Source organism: Heteronotia binoei, chromosome 13 (assembly GCF_032191835.1).
Source record: "Heteronotia binoei isolate CCM8104 ecotype False Entrance Well chromosome 13, APGP_CSIRO_Hbin_v1, whole genome shotgun sequence".
Classification (NCBI taxonomy): Eukaryota; Metazoa; Chordata; class Lepidosauria; order Squamata; family Gekkonidae; genus Heteronotia; species Heteronotia binoei.
Window position 1 is genome coordinate 15,736,955 of NC_083235.1, and position 15,191 is coordinate 15,752,145.

The 15,191-nt window shown below is 45.5% G+C and overlaps 1 protein-coding gene across 1 annotated transcript; it reads left to right on the forward strand.

Annotated features, from left to right (window-relative positions):
• The first annotated feature begins 6,290 nt into the window (after positions 1-6,290).
• Positions 6,291-7,223, forward strand: LOC132581482 (olfactory receptor-like protein DTMT). Its single transcript, XM_060252734.1, has one exon. The coding sequence runs from the start codon at positions 6,291-6,293 to the stop codon at positions 7,221-7,223; it is 933 nt and encodes a 310-aa protein (XP_060108717.1).
• Positions 7,224-15,191: the final 7,968 nt, after the last annotated feature.

Consider the following 15,191-nt stretch of genomic DNA (forward strand, 5'->3'; position numbering starts at 1 on the left):
GACCTCAGCAGGGTATAATGCCACAGAGTCCACTCTCCAAAGCAGCCATTTTTTCCCCCAGGGGAGCTCCAGGCTCCGTCAGAGGCGGATATTTGGAGTCTATATAGAACAAACTGCAATACTCATTGATTGATTCATCAAGTGGTGGCACTTTATTGTAAAAGCACTTTCCTGCACGAAGCACTTTCTTGATAAGAACATAAGAGAAGCCATGTTGGATCAGGCCAACGGCCCATCAAGTCCAACACTCTGTGTCACACAGTGGCAAAAAATGTTATATACACACATACACTGTGGCTAATAGCCACTGATGGACCTCTGCTCCATATTTTTATCTAAACCCCTCTTGAAGGTGGCTATACTTGTGGCCGCCACCACCTCCTGTGGCAGTGAATTCCACATGTTAATCACCCTTTGGGTGAAGAAGTACTTCCTTTTATCCGTCTTAACCTGTCTGCTCAGCAATTTCATCGAATGCCCACGAGTTCTTGTATTGTGAGAAAGGGAGAAAAGTACTTCTTTCTCTACTTTCTCCATTCCATGCATTATCTTGTAAACCTCTATCATGTCACCCCGCAGTCGACGTTTCTCCAAGCTAAAGAGTCCCAAGCGTTTCAACCTGATGAAAATAATTCACTACAAAGCATATTATATTATTTGCTTATGTGTATTATGTCATAACAGCAAGTGATTGTATCACCTCATCTAACTGAATGTTCGTGTGATAATTACATGACTCAAAAATTTTTTTTAAAAAAAGAAAAAAACTTTTTAAAAACTTTTTTAAAAGAAAGTCTTACATGAAGATTGTAAATATCTTAAAAGTTCAGTGTTAATTGCTTTCGTTACTTTTTCATGGTTTTTTTTCCCCTGTTTTCAACCTTTCCGTGATTCTCTTTATCTGTATTTCAACCCTCTGTTTTAAGCAGACTTGCACCCCTCCTTCGTGGCCCTCTTGAAGGTGTCATTCTATCATTTCTGGTGACTTGAGCACACTGTGAGATATGCTCAGCAGAGACCCTCCAAAATTCCTCATGGCCTGCATGGGCACTTCGGTTCTTGATGGAACACACCGTACCAAAGGTGATGCTTTGCCACATCAATGGAATTCAGCAGTGTGCTGAGTCCAGGATGCATACCAAGTGCTAGGTCAACTCAAGCCCCAATTAGAGTCTCAGACTAGGATGTGCTACAAAGCCATTTTGTACCACTATTACCTCAGAATTTTTCTAATTTTTGTTCCTGAATGTCATATTTTATCCACAGAACCATTACAGAATGGTACATTTGTGGTAAACTTTTCACAGGATTTTTGGTTGCTTCTTCACAACATGGGATAGCAAACAAGCCAATTAAGAGCAAGAGCAATATTTTGTGTGGTTGGTTAGAGAAATGAACCTAGCCAGTTGTCCATTTACACGGTCAATCAGAATTGGCTATGTCTGGGGTGGCCGACAGTAGCTCTCCAGATGTTTTTTGCCTACAACTCCCATCAGCCCAAGCCAGCATGGCTGATGGCTGGGGCTGATGGGAATTGTAGGCAAAAAACATCTGGAGAGCTACCGTTGGCCACCGCTGGGCTATGTGCTGGCGTCACTAAAGGCAAAGAAACTCAATTCAGAGCAAGGGCTACTTGTATCTCAACATCACTTTTGTTCTACTGTTGAAGATGTTCTTGGTGCATTGATCCTCAAACACTACTTAAAAATATCTATGTAGGAAAATCTGAGATATCAGGTCTCTTTCTTTGAGTCAACATGTACTTGTGTAAGGTGCAGTATGTGATAGTTAGCGTTGTACTAGACTGCCAGAGATATTTCAAATCCCACCACCACCACCAAGTTTACTGGTTTGGACCAGTCACATATTTGCTCCCTTGTGAGCAAAAATTCTACTTCATGAACTACTGGCATTAAAGTTGTGAGCAGGTGCTTTGGCTTCTGCATACATTAGTTTTCTCTGGGGCTATCCTTCCTGAGCTAAGACAAAATGTGTGAGCCTGTCATGATCTTAGGCCTAGTGTGGCCTAGAGCAGAGAGAAGCCTACCTAGAAGTTGCTAGTGCACCTACTTTTCCCAGGATCCCTTCTGATTGGGTGGAAGTCATTTTGGATTGAAGGGCGGGACCTGGGAAGAAAGTGTAAAGCTACAGACCTACCTGGATCTGACCATCGTTTATCAGCTGACCCACCTGGATCTGACTACTGTTTACCAGCGTTGCAGCAGCGTCTCTAAAGAACACTGATAGTTATTGTAAAAAACTGAAAGGAATTTTTAGAAATCTGCCTGTACTATTGTGATGTATAGTAGCACCATAATGTTTTTAAGGTTTTAATTGTTGTACTGTTTTTAGATACCATTTTGGATTGTTAGCCACCCTGAGTCCATTTGTGGAAAGGGTGGGATATACATATGATGAAATAAATAAACAAACAAACTTGGAGCTATTCTGCATCCAGTCTCTGGTTCTGACAAATTCCTTTGGGATCTCTTGCTGCTGTTCTAGGGCAAACGCGTGTGTGTTTTAAAAGAGCACACACGATAAACAGGCGAGTTGACTACGGCCTCTGGGGTTCTGTCTCAGAACTATTCCTCAAGGGATGGCTCAGGAGGAAACCTGGCGGAGCCATTCCTTTAGTATGGCAGCCCCAAAGGGTTCCAAGCCATGAACAAAAGCTGATGGGGCCACTGTGCCACTGTTATTTCAGACAACAACAAACTGTATGTTAGATCTGCTCAACAGAAGACAGTCCTTTCTGATCTCTCCATGGTCCCTTGGTTCTTCAGCATCTACAGAAATCACAAACTTCGCTGCAGACAGAAAGAATCTTTTTGGGTAGCATTTACCAACCAGGTAGATTGGGTAAGTAAGAGCACTGCAGGCACTGGAAAATTCCTATCACCAACAAGTCCATCAAAGCCTCCTTATTGTTTCTATCAGAGACACCCCTGGCCTGCTGGGTTGGTGCTCCTGGCTCCCACTCCTGGAACCTCTGAACATCTTCCCAGACTTAATTTATACTCTTTGTAAAAAATAAATAAATGGTATTTTCTTCTGGTTTGTTTTGTGTTTGTGTGTACACAAAACAAACACCTGGAAGTCATAGTGACCTCTGGCGACTGACCCCTACTGGGGGCCTGGAGGATATTCAGAGAGATGGCTGCATAAACCTGCCCTGTTCTCCTGACTGCTGGTGTTCCAAGGAGGTCTCCCATCCAGGTACTAACCAGCCTCAACCCTGCTTAGCTTCCGAGATCTGATATCATGCTTGCCTGGACCGCCCAGGTCAGGGTCTTAATTTATAGTCTTGAGGCCTTTTAAGTCCCACCCATACTCCCTTCTGAGTTTATCCCTCCATTCAGCTGATGCAAAAAGAAGGACTTTTCCTGGAGTGTTCTCAGAGGAAAAATGCTTCATTGTCAGAACAATGCTTATTCTAAGTGCCATCTCATCTGCAGACGACTCCTCACAGCAGGAGACAGTGGCCGTTTTCGCACTTAGCGTTTGCTCCCCTTATTCCGCGGCGCAATTATGTCCAGATCATTTTTCTCGTTTTCCCACTAGTGACTCTTTGCGGAGTCGCCTTCCCTGAAGCCCCGGCTCAAATCGTTTTCCCACTGGCATCGACTTGAGTTCGATGCCCTGTCAATCATTTTTTTTTTAAGCGCAAGTCTGGTTGCGTAATGACGTACTAACGTACTAACGTAACATCGAGCTGTTCCCTCCCCTTCTTTTCTTGGACAAACCGCATCACGTGTGCTGCTGCTGCTTATGGATTGGCTGCAGCTGTAGAATCCTCCACAGCCCTTTATGTATTAACGGAAGCATTCACAGTGGAGAATCCTAGCACTAGATTCCCCCCCCCAAATTCTGAAGCACTAGATCCCCCCCCCCCCCCAAATTTCCTCCGCTCTCTTTCCCCTCCCCGGCTGGCGCTTGCAACGGGGACCTGACTGTTTCCTGCTGCCAGAGCTCCCCCCCCCCGCCCCATTCTCTCCTTCCCCTTCTGTGGCGCGTGTGAAGAGCGAGCTCGCGTCTGTTTTCTAACCGAGCGGAATGTAGCCAGGGAGAAGAATGCAGGACTCCAACTTCCCATTTTATACATGGCGATTTTGTGCAGGTCCAGAAATCCTGGTGGCACAGCTGAGGGAGGCATTCCCTTTTTAAAACACACACACATGAACGCTTTGGCCCGCACCGGCACTAGATTCGCCCCCCCCCAACAATGGTCGTTTTCGCATTATCGAGATAACGCAACAGCGAAATAACGCAACTAAAGTCAATAATAATAAAAAAAAATTCTAACGAAACCAATTGAAGTGGCAATTGAGGCTATTCCAGGAGGGTTTTTTTTTTTATCTATTTGTTAATTTCAAAATATCGCTATTACGCAAAACTGTGAAGTTTTTTTTAAAAAAATGGCCGTGCCGGCACTTTGGGGAAGCGCTGTGAAAGGCTGATGATTGGCCAAGCGGGTGGATGGGGTGGGAGGACGGAAAGGGAGAGGGTGACGCCCACAAAGCAGTCGATCCGGCGTGGATGGATTTCGCACAGCAAACTCCGCTGAGTGGATCCGGAGGTTTTCGGAAACTCCGGCAGCATGCTGAAAAACATACTCCGGTGTAAAATCCCTGAAGCGCCGGAGCAAACCGCAGCGCCGGAGCAACATGTGCGAAATCCAAGAGAAGATCCGGAGGTAAATGGGGCGCTACGCCGGAGCAAACGCTAGTGCGAAAACGGCCAGTGAGTAGTGTGAGGTAGTGTGGCCACCAGGAAGAGAGCTCCTGCCATTGAGCAGTGAACAAAATGGAGCTTCTCTCGTGTCCTTTCTGGTGGGTGTCATTGGGAGGAGGGAGAGCCATGAAAGTGGGGATGAAGTCAGCACCCTACAGGAACCATCTCAGGGAATCTGATACCTGCACCTACCTGGTTCTACTTCCAGCTATTATAACCACCACAGTTGCAGTGTGATATCTTCCAGTAAAGGCAGGGCAGGATCTCTAGTTTGGTGACCCTGTCTTCTACTTTGGTGGCAATGCTTTTCTGTCTCTCACACCATCTTACTGGCTGCCAGTAAATCCAAAGGCTGATCACACAACAAGAAGTGAAAATCAAGAAGGAAGTTGATAAATGGGTGGGTGATTCAACATTTTTTTTAAAAAAGGCAATTTTGAAAACGAGTGTTGGAGATTCAGAGGAAATGCCGTGCATCCTACTATCATATTGGTCTACTGAGCAAAGTTTATTTGTTTGTTAAAATATCTGGGTATCCGCTTTCTCTTCAACGGAAACCTTCCTCCAGCCTAAGGAGCCATCCTCCAAAGAAAGTGGCTCTTCTGTTGGAGGAAGCACCACTTATCCTCACAGAAGGTGTCATAGGTTCGAGGAAGGCTACTAGGAAGATTGGTTTGATCCACCCAAAAAGATCAAGGCAAGAGGTGTTCACAAGCAGGGACTCATAACAAACTCAAAGAGTGGTGGAAGGAAACCTCCCTTCAGTGATCTTGGCTCCTTCCTCCCTCCCTCCCTCCCCCCTCCCTCCATCCTTCCTTCCTTTTTAATGGCAGGAATAATGCATGCATCAGGGAGAAAGAGACAGAGATGTGAGACAGAGAGAATACATCAGGGGTGGTGGCCAAAGCTGCTTAACATAAGAGCCATATTGAATAAATGTCAGGTGTCTGAGAGCTGCAAAACATGAATGTTAGCTGTTTGAAAGCTGCAAGACATGAGTGTCAGATGTTTCAGAGCAAGCAGGAGGGAAGGAAGGAAAATAGATGAGGCACAAGGTGGAGGAGAGGTGGAGAGAAAGCAACTTTAAATGCATTTCCCAAGCCACTGGCTGCCTTGGCTTGTAGAAGTGATTTAAAGAGACAAAAGCCTTCTCTAAGCTGGCCAGCAGAGTGGTGGGGGCTTCGAGAGAGCCACACAATATGTGTGAAAGAGCCATGTGTGGTTCCTGAGCCACAGTCTGGCCACCTCTGAGCTAGAGTATGATGCAATCACACACCTACATAACATTAACATAGCTACATTTTTAATGAGGCCCAGAACAAAACTGACCTTGATGGACCGATGGTCTGATTCAGTATAATCAAGTGACAATTACATAAAGGACAGAACCACACTCACCCCTGGAATACATCATAAAAGGATTATCCCATAATTTGTTCATTGGGTAGCCAGATAATGGTGGAAGGGAGAAATGTGAATCTTGGGATTAATTAGCTGTAGCTGGCTTCAGGCCTCTAATTTTCTTGCTGTCTCCTCATTTCAGCAGCATCGATCCAATGAATCACAGGAACACAACAGAAGTTTCTGAGTTCCTCCTCCGAGGTTTTCCATCCCAGCCAGAGGTCCAAAGACTCCTCTTCCCTCTCTTCCTTTCCATCTATCTGCTCATCCTCCTGGGAAACGTCACAATCATCCTGTTGATCCGCTCTGACACGCAGCTCCTCCAGACTCCCATGTACTTCCTGCTCAGCCACCTTGCCCTAGCTGACCTTGGTTTCACCTCCACCACCATCCCCAAGGCATTAGATAACCTGCTGTCTCAGAAGAAGACTATCTCCTACTATGGTTGTCTGGCCCAGATGTATTTCTATATGTCTTTTGGCAACTCAGACAGCTTCCTGCTGGCTTCCATGGCCTATGACCGCTATGTGGCTATTTGTTGCCCACTGCACTATTCCACCATGATGAGCCACAAGCGTTGCCTTCAACTTGCCACGGTGTCCTGGGTTGTCCCCATAATCCACTCCTTGCTTTATACATTTTTGATGTCCCGTGTAGAGTTCTGTGACCCTGAGGAGATCCCTCATTTTTTCTGTGACATTTCCCCTGTTCTGAGTGTCTCTTGCTCTGATACGAGCATCATAGAAACATTTTTGCTGACTGAGGGGATAGTGGATATCCTGGGGCCATTTGTGCTCATTATCATTTCATATGCACTCATCTTCTACTCCATCATGAAAATTCCATCTGCCATTGGGAAGTGCAAGGCTTTCTCCACATGCGGGTCCCACATCTGTGTGGTGGTCTCGTTCTACGGCACTGTAAGCTGGGTATATTTCAAGCCAAATTCAAAGAATTTAAACCGCAAGGACACGGTGGCAGCTGTGATGTATACCATGGTGACCCCCATGTTGAATCCCTTCATCTACAGCCTCAGGAACAGAGAGATGAAGGCGGCCATGAAGAGGGTCATTAAGCGGCATCTTTGATGATCAAGGGACAAACTACTGGATTAAATGTTTTTAACAAATCATTTTACCTTGGGAGCACAGAAATTTCACACAGTATCCCTGATTCTCCACACTTCCCAGAAGTGGAAAATACTGTTCAAAAATTACAAAAATAATGTGAATTCAATAGTAACAAGAGAAAGAAATCACATTCATTTAGGTACGTTTTGATTTAATGTGAACAGATTACTTTCATAAAGATTATTTTGCTAAAGATCCACATCCAGGTAAGAAAAGAAGAAGAGAGGTCCTATAAAATATGAAACAGAAGGCAAACAACAGCCAAGTGGTTCAGCATCTAACTGATGAGAGGGTGCGGCCAATTGTCAAGCGTACCCAAAAGAAAGAGAGAATTGTGGTGGTGGCAGCTACAAGCAGACAGCTTCAAGAGGGGAATGGATAGGCATATGGAGCAGAGGTCCATCAGTGGCTATTAGCCACAGCTTATTGTTGGAACTCTCTGTCTGGGGCAGTGATGCTCTGTATTCTTCGTGCTGGGGGGGGGACAGTGGAAGGGCTTCTAGCCCCACTGGTGGACCTCTTGATGGCACTTAGGGTTTTTTGGCCACTGTGTGACACAGAGTGTTGAACTGGATGGGCCATTGGCCTGATCCAACATGGCTTCTCATGTTCTTATGAATTCTCTGAATCTTTTCCCTCCCAGAGTCAGAATTAATAACAATACATTTATACAACTATCTCCAATTTTGACATATCAATTTACTTCACTGTCCCCGCCCCCAAATTAAATCCAAACAATGGTGTCTTCTTTGGTTCCAAGGCAAAATGATTTATTCTCACATTTAGCTTAGCTTGTTATTCCTGTTTGCATCTTCATTATATTGTATGCTAATTAGCTGTTCAACCTCTGCCTTATATGTATGGTAAATTCTATTTCATTGTGTGTGAGCACAGGAAAGCTCATGCCTCGAATAAAACTTTGTTGCTCTTAAGGGCACCTTTGCCGTCAAACTTTGTTCTATAAACAGTGGTTGGCAAAGCCATCAACAACAGGAAATGTTTTCTGTCCTTACAGCTTTGGAAGGGAGATTTCTACCTGTGAAATGGCCACTTTGCTGCTTTTCAGCCTTAAAAGAAAGCATTGGGAATGTGAGATGGGCCCAGTTCTTCCTAGGGTTGCTAGGTCTGTGTTGGAAAATACTTGGAGACTTTGGGGGTGGATCCAGGAGAGGACAGGTTTTGGGAAGGGGAGGGGCCTTAGCATGGTCCAATGCCACAGTGTCCATTCAAGGGCACTCAGAAGGGTTGATTGGGACCCAAGGCACAACAGGAAGCCTATCCAAGGGCATTTAGAAGGAAATCCATCCAATGCATTCTGAAGGAAGTCCCTCCAAGGGCATTCAGAGGGAGGTCCATCTAAAGGCATTCAGAAGGAAGTCCCTTCAAGTGGCGAGGTCGATTCAGAGAGAGGTTCATCTAAGGGGAAAGGTCTTACATGTTAGTCAGGGTAACTGACAGTCTCTGCCAGTTCAGTGATCTTGGCTCCTTCCTTCCTTCCTTCCTTCCTTCCTTCCTTCCTTCCTTCCTTCCTTCCTTCCTTCCTTCCTTCCTTCCTTCCTTCCTTCCTTCCTTCCTTCCTTCCTTCCTTCCTTCCTTCCTTCCTTCCTTCCTTCCTCCAACATCTGATATTTATTCTTTGTGGCTCTTATATTAAGCAAGTTTGGCCACCCCTGCTTTAGGCAGTATCCTTTATCTTCCACATTTCCCAATTAAGGGGAGAATGCTGTTCAAAAATTACAAGGTGATCTGACTCCAATGTCATATAATTTACTTAATGTGATTTTACTTATAAAAATAGAAACACATCTTACACGGCATATTCATGTAGATACATTTTGACTTATTGTGAACAGATTAACTTCATAAAGGTTATCTTGCTACAGCTCCAAGCCCAAGTAAGAGAGAAGAAGTGAGGTCCCTATAAGATCACACAGAAGGCAACCTACTGTTGAAGATGTTCTTGGTGCTTCAGTATTCAAAAAATACTTAAAACTATCTATGCAGCACAATCTGAGATACCAGTTTTGTTTCTTTGAGCAATCGTGTACTTGTGTAAGGTGTGGTATTTCTGTGGTAGTTAGCATTGTATTAGGCTGCCAGAGACATTTGCAAATTCTACCACTACCACAAACTTTACTGGTTAGCTTTGGACCACTCACAGATTTGCTCCCTCTAAGCTGTGGAGCCTTGTGAGTAAAAATTCTACTTTATGAGCTACTGGCATTAAAGTTGTTGGGCGCAAGTTATTTGGCTCCTGCATAAATTAGTTTGCACTGAGGCTATCCTCCCTGAGCTAAAAGGTGTAGGCCTGTCATAACCTTAGGCCTAATGTTGCCTAGAGGGCAGGGAGAAGCCTACCTAGGAGTTGCTAGTGGGCCTATGTTTCCCAGGTTCCCTTCTAATTGGGTGAAAGCAGTTTTGGAGGCAAAACTAGCCCAGAAGGGTGGGAGGAAAGCATAAAAGGACCAAGCTACACACAGGGCTGTTCTCTTTGGAGAGTCTGCAGTCTGGAAAGAAGGCTGTAGCTGGAGGTTCTTCGCCCAGGGGTGGTGTTTCTTTGGCATTAGAGGAAGGGAATTTTAGGTAGTTGCGTCACGGCTTTTATTTCTTTGTACCAAGCTTTACTGTTTTTTGTTTCTATATTCACTGTTTCTATATTCACATGTCTCTTTGGCAACGGTTAAAAGGTACCTGCTTAGAGTTGCCAGGTTTGACTTTGGGGTGGAGCCAGGAGCAAGGATGTGAGAATCACAATTGAACTCCAAAGGGAATTCTGGTCATCACATTTAAAGCTACTGCGTGTCCTTTAAATGCCTTCACTTTTAAAAACGAAGGATGGGGCACTTTCTTTGGGGGCTCATAGGATTCGAACCCTGATCCAATCTTTTTGAAACTTGGGGAGTGTTTTGAGGAGAGGCACCAGATGCTATGCTGAATATTTGTGGCTCTACCTCAAAAAAATAGCCTCCCTCAGAGCCCCAGATATCCACGGATCAATTCTCCATTATACCCTGTGGGAACTGGTCTCCATGGGGTGTAATAGAGTGCCCAGAAGACATTCCCCTCCACCTGCTTTCTGATTACCTTGAAATGGGGGATGTCCTCCAAACGAGGGGATCCTCTGCCCCCAACTGGGGATTGACAATTCTATTTAATTTGCTAACAAGAAAGACTGGTTGGGTGAGAACTCTGGGCCTTCCCTGACAAACCATTACCAGAGTGGTGGCAGCCAGTAGAAGGCCCTTCCTGGTCCCCTGCTGTTTAACAGAAAAACCTGTGCCCTAGCTCACACTGAGTTTACAGGGAACACCGGCTCGGACAAGAGAGGAATTGTTATGAACTCACCACAGGGTGAACCGCTCTGGTTTGAGAAATTCTTGATGTTTGGAGGGCAGGACTGGATCTACATGTTTTTTGAGGGGGGGGGGGCAAATTTAAAAAATGACGCCCCCTTATGGGCCATTCTATCCTCTGGTCCCATAGAATACAATGGACTCTATCCCTAATTTGGTGCCCCCCCCTCCAGATCCGGCCCTGTTGGAGGGTGACGCCTGGGGAGGGTGGGGTTTGGGGACAGGAGGGACCTCAGCAGGGTATAATGCCACAGAGTCCACTCTCCAAAGCAGCCATTTTTTCCCCCAGGGGAGCTCCAGGCTCCATCAGAGGCGGATATTTGGAGTCTATATAAAACAAACTGCGATACTCATTTATTGATTCATCAAGTGGTGGCACTTTATTGTACAGGCACTTTTCTGTATGAAGCACTTTTTTGATGGAAATAATTCACTACAAAGCATATTATATATCTGCTTATGTGTATTATGTCATAACAGCAAGTGATTGTATCACCTCATCTAATTTGTTAATTGAATGTTCGTGTGATAATTACATGACTGAAAACTTTAAAAAAAAAAAAAGTAAAAAACCCTCCAAAACTCCTCATGGCCTGCATGGGCGCTTCAGTTCTTGATGGAACACACAGTACCAAAGGTGTTCCCCATTCCTGGCTCCAGTGTCGGCTGTCCAGATGTCCAGCCAATGGAATTCAGCAGTGTGCTGAGTCCAGGATGCACACCAAGTCCTAGGTCAACCCAGCCCCAGTGCTGGTCATGCTGCTGTGAGAGGAGAACATTCGTCAGTATAGTGTCTAGACTAGGATCTGGGAGACCACATTTTAACTCCCAGCTGTGTCACGGAAGTTTGCAGGACAACCTTGAGCCAGCCACGTTCTTGTAGCTTAACCTATCCCAAAGCGTAAGTCATGTTAGGCCCCCATCTGGAAAGGAAAACGGGGTAAAATGAAGTAAATAAATAAGTAGTGAGAAAGCAAAGCATAAGGTGGGATCTCCTACCAGCTACGAGGACAAAGGCTTTTAGAAAGAGGTAAGACGTGGAAGGGCTGATTGGGGCCCAAAGTACAACATGGTAAACATTTACAGGGAAGTCCATTCAAGGGCACTCAGAAGGGTTGACTGGGGCCCAAGGTGCAGTATGACATTCACTTGGAAGCCTATACAAGGGCATTTAGAAGGAAATCCACCCAATGCATTCAGAAGGAGGTCCCTCCAAGGGGATTCAGAGGGAGGTCCATCTAAAGGCATTCAGAAGGAAGTCTCTCCAAGGTGATTTAGAGGGAGGTCCATCTAAAGGCATTCACAAGGAAGTTGCTCCAAGGGCATTCAGAAGGAGGTCCATCTAAAGGCATTCAGAAGGAAGCTCCTTCGAGGTCATTCAGAGGAAGGTCCATCTAAGGGCAATGGTCTTACATGCTAGTCAGGGTAGCTAACCCACCATCCATCATTGCTCCACATGAGCCATTTTATGCCACTATCATCGCAAATTCCTGGCTCCAGTGTCGAGTGTCCAGATGTCCAGCCACTGGGTGCCCGTGCCCCCCATCAGCCCCCCAAACCAAAGAGGGCAACAAACAAACAAAAACAACCTTGAGTGTTAATGTTCTGATAGGAAGCAAGGGAGGATATAACTTGGAGCTATTCTGCATCCAGTCTCTGACTCTTACAGATTTCTTTGGGATCTCTTGCTGCTGTTCTATTTCAAACGAGTGTGTGTGTTAAAGAAGAATCATACTATAAACAGGCTAGTTTACTACGGCCTCTGGGGTTTCTGTCTCAGAGCTATTCCTCAAGGGATGGCTCAGGAGGAAACCTGGCTCAGCCATTCTCTGAGTATCAGCCCTGAAGGGCACCAAGCTGTGAACAAAAGCTGATGGAGCCACCACACCACTATCGTTTTATGCAATAGCAAACTGTATGTCATATCTGTTCATCAGAAGAAGGAGGCTTGTGTTAACCAGGAGGAAAAAGCCAAATATGTTCCCTCCTTCCTGATCTCTCCATGGGATGATCCCTTCATTCTTTAGCACCTAGAAACTCAAAACTCTGCTGCTGCAAACAGAAAGCATCTTTTTTTGGGTAGGATTTACCAACTGGGGTAAGTAGGAGCCCTGCAGGCACCAGAAATTTCCTATCACTGATAAGCCCACTGAAGCCTCTTTATTACTTTTGTCAGGGACACTCAACAGGTCCCCCTGAGTTGTTGTTTCTGGCTCCTACCCTGAAACCCCTCAATAACCTCCCAGACCCTGATAATCTTGAGGGCATTTTAAGTCCCACCCCCACTCCCTTCTGAGTTTTTTTTCAGCTGAGGGAAAAGGAAGGACTTTTCCTGGAGTGTTGTCAGAGGAAAGAATGCTTCTCTATCAGAACAGCACTCATTCTAACCTCCATCTCCTCATCTGCAGAAAACCTCTCATAGCAGGGAGACTATGAGTAGTGGGAGCTAATGTGGCCACCGGAAAAAAGCCCCTGCCATTGAGCAGTGAGCTAAATGGAGCTGCTCTCATATCCTTTCAGGTATTTTTGTACTTTTTATCTTGTGCATGTGTGTGTGCACCTGGAAGTCATGGCAACCTCCGGTGACTGACCCCTACTGGGGGCCTGGAGGATATTGAGAGAGGTGGCTGACTAAAGCCTGATTCTGTCTCCTGACCAGTGTTCCCTCTAAGCTGAGTTAGCTTGAGCTAGCTCACAGATTTTTAGTCTCCAGCTCACACATTTTTGTCTTAGCTCAGGAAGGATAATCCCAAAGCACACTAATTTAGGCAGCGGCTCTCAACTTTAATGCCAGTAGCTCACAAAGTAGAATTTTTGCTCACAAGGCTCTGCAGCTTAGAGGGAACCTTGCTCCCAACTGCTGGTATTCCAAGGAGGTCTTCCATCCAAGTACTTGCCAGAGTTGACCCTGCTTAGCTTCACAGATCAGACAAGATCAGGCTTGCCTGGGCTGTCCAAGCCAGGGACCCTCACGTCCTTTCTGGTGGGTGTCACTGGGAGGAGGGAGAGCCATGAAAGTGGGGATGAAGTCAGCACCTTACAGGAACCATCGCAGGGAGTGTGCGTCTTGCACCTATTTGGTTCCACCTCTTCCTGCGTCTCACATTATCTTTCTGACGGCCACTAAATCCAAGGGCTGATCATATAAAAAGTACTGAAAATCAAGAAGAAAGTTGTTCAGTGAGTGGGTGATTCAAACTAGTGTTGTGTCTCGGCTGCATTGGGAAAGCTTTTTTACCAGTTTAAGGACTGATTTATGTTTTTTCAAGGTGTGGAATTCCTTACTGATTGTATCTTCAAGCATAGTATAATGGCTTTGGTTTTCCACTGTGAATGCAGCACTCTTTGCATAGGCAACAGAGAATCCCTGGAGGACTTTTGCATGTACTTTCCTGCCTCAACTGCCATTTTGGGGGCATTGTCCCACTGTCCCACTGTTGGGGCACTTCTTTCAATGTTTAGTTTAAATGGGAATCTTGAAAACGAGACTTGGGTGCCACCTTCCTTCCTTCCTTCCTTCCTTCCTTCCTTCCTTCCTTCCTTCCTTCCTTCCTTCCTTCCTTCCTTCCTTCCTTCCTTCCTTCCTTCCTTCCTTCCTTCCTTCCTTCCTTCCTTCCTTCCCAGAGACTGGAGTTGGAAATGGAAGAAAGGAACGAGAAATCAGAGGAGTTAGCACCTCCTCTGGCTTCCAGTTGGGATCAATGCCTGGGAGTGGAAGGGGGGAAAGGTGCCATTGCTTTCTCTTGCTGTCATCACCTTTCTGCATGTCCAGCTCCCCCCCTCCTGCAAACATCTAACACTTTCCCTCTCCCCTAACTGATCACCTGGCTTATTCTTTGCCCCCACCCCATCACTATTGGTGGCTGCATTCATGTTAGCCAAGATCCAGTTGAGGACCATCTAAACCCCTCTCCCGTTTTTTAAATGTTTATCTACAAACATTTCCACAGGGGTTCCACTGTGCTTGGAAAAAAATGACCTCTTTCCATACCTGGCCCCATGGCGTGGGTTTTTTGATCAGCACTCAATGGGAAATTTAGATTTTTAATTAAAAAATAAATCCTGCATTCTTGATCCAGAGCTTCATAATTCTGTATCTGAATTCTGACACGGAATCTTGAGGCTGATGCACGTATCTTGTGCAGCAGGAATAATGGATGTGTCAGGGAGACAGAGATGAGAGACAGAAGACATCATAGAAGGATTCTACCATAGTTTGCTCAATTTGGTGTAATGGTCTGTGTGCAGATTCTTATCTGGGAGAACCAGGTTTGATTCCCCACTCCTTCAAATTCAACTGCTGGGGTAATCTTGGGTCGGCCATAATTCTGTCAGAAGCTGTTTTGGAAAGAACAATTTCTGTCAAAGCTCTCAGCCCCACGTATCCCACAGGGCACCTGTTGTGGGGAGGGGAGGGAAAAGTCGCTCTGAGACTCCTTTGGGTACTGAAGGCAGGGTATAAATCCAATCTCCTCCTCCTCCTCTTCCTCCTCTTCTTCTTGCCAGATAAGATTTATTAGCCATACTTAATTGCAGGCCTCTAACTTTCTTGCTATCTCCTCACTTCAGCAGT

What these genes read in the sequence shown, in the direction of transcription:
- LOC132581482 (XM_060252734.1), top strand. Translation starts at nt 6,291, where the DNA reads ATGAATCACAGGAACACAACAGAAGTTTCTGAGTTCCTCCTCCGAGGT.